Source organism: Tamandua tetradactyla, chromosome 9 (assembly GCF_023851605.1).
Source record: "Tamandua tetradactyla isolate mTamTet1 chromosome 9, mTamTet1.pri, whole genome shotgun sequence".
In the NCBI taxonomy this organism is placed as follows: Eukaryota; Metazoa; Chordata; class Mammalia; order Pilosa; family Myrmecophagidae; genus Tamandua; species Tamandua tetradactyla.
In genome coordinates, this window is record NC_135335.1 from 15558045 (window position 1) to 15564044 (window position 6000).

The window sequence follows — 6000 nt, forward strand, 5'->3', positions numbered from 1 at the left end:
GATGTGGACATGTGGACATTTTACTTGGAGTAATAAGATACTTGCTAGGGAGAGAGGTAAGAGGAGCTGGGGTTTTGGATGGGTAATTTTGGGGGGTTGTTTGTAATAATGATTTATTTTTGTTTCTCTTATTCCTCTCTCCAGAAATTGATAATTATCATTGTGATAGTAGTTGTGTTGCTGGGCATTTTAACGTTGGTTATTGGACTTTCCGTTGGGCTGAGCTAAGGGCATCCTAAGAGGGTGCTGCACTGAAATGTAAGTACGTGGATGCCTCTCTGCTTCTCAGGGACTCTGGATTGGCTCCCTTTTGAGAAAATTAGCCTAGAATTTCAAATTTCACTTTTCTCCCCTTATGAGCCTTCTTGGACACATTGGATTTTCTAGAACTTTCAGGCCTGTGGATTCTTCATTCTTTCATCGCCTAAAGATTCTCTTTTTGGGTTCTGGCTGCAATACTTGTTCCTATCTTGCACATTCTGTCCCTGCTCTTGATCTTATAATGTCTTTACCACTTCCCTCTGGCATATCTGAGCACCTTGTTTTGACTCCCTTACTCAGCAAGCATGGCACCTAGGTGGAATACAGTCTTTGCCTTGGATCTGGGTTCTATTTTCTGAATTCTCTCTGGCTTTCATGGATGTCAGGCTTTGCTTTCTGTATACTGTTTGGTGTAAAAGAAGCTCTGAATTGGGATTTGGGACTGAAGGTTTTACTGATGGGTGACTGGCTCTTGACTGATAATAGTAGCTAACATTTCTGAGTGTTTGCATTGGACTTATCACCTTATACACATTATTTCACTGCCACTGCATCCTCCCAATGCTTACACATTCTTTCACTGCCACTGCATCCTCCCAATGCTTCCCGCCCCCGCATGGGCAGGAACCAGGAATCTAACCCGGGTCTCTGGCCTGGCAGTCGAGAACCTACCTGCTGAGCCACCATGGCCCGCCCCTCCCAACACCCTTACAAGTACTTTTGTCTCCCTTTTACATATGAAGAGAGAGTCAGGCTTAAAGGTCCAAGTTCACATAGCTGATAGTGGAGCCTGGAGAGTTCTTTACTGCATCTTAGTTTCTCTTTGTAAACAAGGTAGCCATTTATCATTGTCTACAAAACCTGGAGAACCTTAAAGGATAATGGCTTTAAATTTTAGGCTATCAGTTTCTTTAAAACTTGGCATAAAGAATAGAGCTGACTTCTGCATCAGGGCTTCACGTGTATAGCAGGAGCATGACAAGAACTGTTAAGTTTTTGGGACTCAACATTTTTGTGACTTTTTTTAATTAAAAAAATTTTTTAAAAATACTAAAAAGCACCAAATGCAAACATTCTTAACTTTTGATCATTCCGGTCTACATATATAATCTAATTCACAATATCATCACATAGTTGCATATTCATCATCATGATCATTTCTTGGAACATTTGCATCTATTCAGAAAAAGAAAACAGAAAAAAATTCATACATACCATACCCCCCACCCCTCCCCCTCACCGATCACTAGCATTTCAGTCTAAATTTATTTTAACATTTGTTCCCCTATTATTTATTTTTATTCCATATATTTTACTCGTCTGTTGATAAGGTAGATAAAAGGAGCATCAGACACAAGGTTTTCACAATCACACAGTCACACTGTGAAAGCTGTATCATTATACAATCATCTTCAAGAAACATGGCTACTGGAACACAGCTCTACAGTTTCAGGCAGTTCATTTTGTGACTTTTAAGATACTTTTTTCTAAATCAAATAACAGCATCTACTATTAAAAAAGACCTATAAATACAGAAAAATATGAAAATTAAGTTTTAATATTATTATTGTTAACCTTGAGGTATGTTCACTACCTGCTTGTACATCGTTCAGACTTATTCATAGCTTTGTATCCAGTTAGAAAATCATACACATCATTCCGTACCAGTAAAATCTCTTTATAAATCTAACTTTTGACACTATAGATGGTGGATATCCTCCCAGTTATTGAATATTTTTCCAGTTCTTTTGAGATTTAGTTATTATTATCTAATATTTTTCTGTATTTCTATTTTTTTCTTTATTATAAATTTCCATAAGTGAGATTGCTGATGGCATGGCTATAAACATTTTAAGACTTGACACGTCTGCTGTCCTGAGGCACTGCTTCACATTATTTTTGCTTTATTGTGCCTCTTCTCTTTTCTCCTCCCGCTGTTTCACTAGACGGTCTGAGAGTCAGAACATGGTAGCATTGAACAGTGAGTTTTTTCTTGAGAGAGAGAAGCACCAATGTGGTAGTCAACCTCTCAAAGACAAATAATTGATTTTTTTTGTTTGTACTTGGGACCCAAGACTTGGAATCTAGTTTTTAATGTCTTTTTGCTTATAAATTTTGAGCTTTGTTCTGACCCTTATTTTTAAATGTTTCTCCCTACATATATGTATTTCTGTATCTATACATACACACATACAGAAGCAGATATGTGATATGTATATCATAGGGAATTTTGTTCACAAAGTTGTTATTTTTTTTAGGGGGGTGGTAGTGTTACATGGGCAAGGAATCAAACCTGGGTCTCCTGCATGGCAGGCAAGAATTCTACCACTGAACTCCCTATGCAGCCCCCCATTCTGACTCTTAGCCATTTCTTTGGAAAGAATGTTAAAATAGTAATAATAAAAGGTATAATGCTTGATATCTTTCTATATCCTTGGATGAGAGATGTCCAGCAAATGATTCAAGGAATTCTTGATTCATGGAATTCAGACTGTAAATGAATTTTTCTTTTTAAGATGAGGAAACCAATTAATGTATTGATTTTAGTTGACTAAGCCCCCATCTCTAACCATAGTTAGTTCCTAATTTCCTGATGGTTACTTAGGTGTGCACTCCCTCTTGCCCCATGTAACCTGATGGGGAGAGGTCTCTGAAGAGGAGTGAAGGAAGACAATCTACACTTATACTCCTTGGTTGTATGCTAGCTCCTGCTCTAGGTAGATACCATTATAAAGCTCTTTAAAACTCAAAGAGGTTAAGAAATTTGCCAAAGACTAAATAGCAAGTACAGAGGTACACCCATAATTTGACCCCTGAACTTTTCCATATTGTTTTCACTGAGCTTTTCTGCTCTAAGAGAAGGGAGGGAGTCATGGAGAAGAAGGTTCGAGTACGAGAAAGCTTCTGAAGTTTGAAGAGAAGTGCTGATGTGGGGGCTGCCGAGAGAACAGGTGTTTTCAACCAATAATTGTATCTCCCCACTGGCAAGTCCTTCCATGGGTATGTGACAGCCTGTGTGAAAGTTTATAAAAGGCCCAGAGATTTTCCTGTTCTTTTCCCTCTCATAATAGGGTTTTCTGTTCCCTGTAGAGGGGTATTTAGTTCCAGTTCTGTCTTGCATATGTATATCGGCTGTCTCAAGTTTAGTGTTAACTTTTCCATTGTTCACCCTTTTCCAGTTATTTCTGATCATTTCTCTCCACTTTCTGGGTTTGTGCTGATTCCACCTGCTCTTCACCATCATCCTGTGCACTGATCAGTTTATTCTTCCCCTACCTCTCTTAGAACCTGATTTTACTCCAGCCTGGCGTGTCCTCAGATGGGATTGGAGTTTGAATGGTCTTCCTGAGCATGAGTGGGACCTGTTCCTTTGTTTCCTTGTAACCATCTTTGGACCCAACCCAGCAAGCAGTCTAGCCTGGAGGAATCTAATCTGCCTGATGCAACCCTGGGTTCTCCATAAAAACTTCTGCCCCACCGACTCTGAAGTACCTTCTTTCCTGGATTATAGGAACTGAACCAGCTTTTCTTCCCTCTAGTGTGTCACATTAGCCCTTGTACCTTGGAGAGCCTGTTTGAGTCCCTCCCAAGGTGCTGTATATTCTACCTCATGGAGTGTTCTCCCAGAAATTGCAATATATATGTATATATTTTGAGTGATATCTTTAGCAACGTGAGGGGATTTTTCTTAGTTTGGCAGCAGTAAGGCTTGAACTTGAGTCTTTTCCCTGGCAAGGTGCCAATCCTCAGTTTGTTGTCTCTGAATCCTGAAAACATGAGGGATTGGCACATGTCATTTTCGCTTGTGAAGCTGACTTGTTTGAAATTCCATCTGAAATTAAGCTCTTGGTATTTAACCTGGGGGCCAAAATCAATCTTCTTCTGTGTTATGCTCTCTCAAGGAGGGACCAGGATGATGCAGTCATCTGGAGATTGCCATTTGCAAAGGCTGAGGATGTGGGATATTTGTTTCCATGTCTAAGTCTTGGAAACTGGCTAAGTTAGAGAGTGATGCTTTATTAGCCATTGCTATGAGGCCATAAGTAACCAGGGACTTAAAAGTGGGCCAGGGATAAGGTGCTTGAGACTCAGGCCCTGGAAATATGTCAGGAGACTGGTGCAAGTCACTCATTTCATGTGTTCCAGATATATTTTTATAATTGTGTGTATGTGTATATATATGCATGTATCTCTCAGGAAGTAGGGAACTATGAAGTGGAGAATATTATGACCTCAAAAAGTAACTCTGAGCTAAGCTAAAAATTGGATAAGGGACATTTGCCCACCTGTTAATGAACCACAGTAGATATTTGATTTTACCATGTCATCAAGAAACCTGCTGATTTCTGGATGAATACTGGGAATATCATAGATCTTTAAGATTCAGTTGATCCCCATTAAGTTTTTCTGCTTAGCACACAGAAGGTAAGATGTGTTTTCACACCTTGCCACCTGCTGCTTAGGCTGGGCTTGTCCCATGGCAATTTGGTATCATCCAGGTGATTTATGGGATGTCCTGTCTGCAGGGTATAGATTAGAGGAGACCAGAGACTACTGAATGGCTCTTCCTACTATCAGGTTAATACAATTGAGTTTCTCTGTCTCCTCCAAATCATACTGTGTAGGCAGCAAAAGGCTGGGAAATTTTCAAATGTAGTAACTGTGCTGACCCAGTGGTAAGCCCCTTAGATTCCCTGCTGGTTTCTGCCAACCTCCCTCATTTTAACTTTGATTTTAATGCTTTGTAGGAGAGGGTGAACACCCTAATCCAGGCACGGCCCATTAGCTTCCCTTGCAATGGCTACTTTCCCAGTCATGTCCAGCATTCTGACAGAGCCAAGGGTATGCCGTTCTTGCCCATGGCTGTGATGTCAGACAGTAGCTTGGCCTTGGCAACAAGGGGAGACAAGCTTTAATCACAGGCCTTTGATCTCCTCTGAGATGGAGGCCTGGGGCTTATATTTGGGCATATGATATATGAAGGATTTTGTTGTATTTTTTTAAAATGTAAACTTGATTATTTTATTTCTAATTTAAAAATAAATGACTTTGTATTGATTGTGAAACAGTTCTGGTTCTATCTCTTTGCAGAACACTTAGTGGTTGGGTGCCACCATGTGGTGACTTTGTTCAGGTTTTGGAGGGAGTTAAAATGTTTTTTACCATGTGCTGGATCAAATGGGTCAAAAGTGCTCTAACCTTTAAAGATGATTTAATTCTCAAAGAATGCAATATAATGGTGTTTGAGTTTCAGATTGGAGACCCCCCCCCCCCCCCACCAAATAATTTGTTTCACTCATTGAACGAGTATTTGGCTCAAGGAGGAATTGGGGGACTTCTGTTGTGGTGGTTTCTGGGAAGGCAAAACAACATATAAACATCCTGAGGTTCCTGTTGATTTGATTTTTTAATCTTTCACCTGGAAATAACATTTCTATTAACATTCTGGGTTCTAGAAGCCAGATCCATCTTCCTTTTCCTTCAGATGCTCCCTTTCCCTCCATATCCTCTTCTGAGTCTAGATCCCTTCCCATCTCCCTTCCTTTGGAACTCTAACAGCATAGTGATGTTGTTTCTCATATGCCTTTTCTCTTTTCTTGTCTGGATGAGCAGAAGAAGATCATGATCATGATCTGCTGTGTTATCCTTGCGATCATCTTAGCCTCTACCATTGGAGGCATATTTGCCTGAGAAAGGTGAGCCATCTCTGGGGAGAGCCAAGCCTGCTTTCGCTTATTA

General features: G+C 40.1%; 1 protein-coding gene across 2 annotated transcripts in view; it reads left to right on the top strand.

Moving 5' to 3' along the window:
• STX3 (syntaxin 3) overlaps positions 1-5327 on the top strand; it is a 42445-nt gene extending 37118 nt beyond the window's left edge. For both annotated transcript variants that reach the window (XM_077116125.1, XM_077116126.1), the window contains exons 10-11: positions 145-258; positions 3547-5327. In XM_077116125.1, the coding sequence (XP_076972240.1) occupies positions 145-228 (84 nt within the window). In that variant the 3' untranslated portion in view covers positions 229-258; positions 3547-5327. The remainder of the gene's footprint in view (positions 1-144; positions 259-3546) is intronic.
• Positions 5328-6000: the final 673 nt, after the last annotated feature.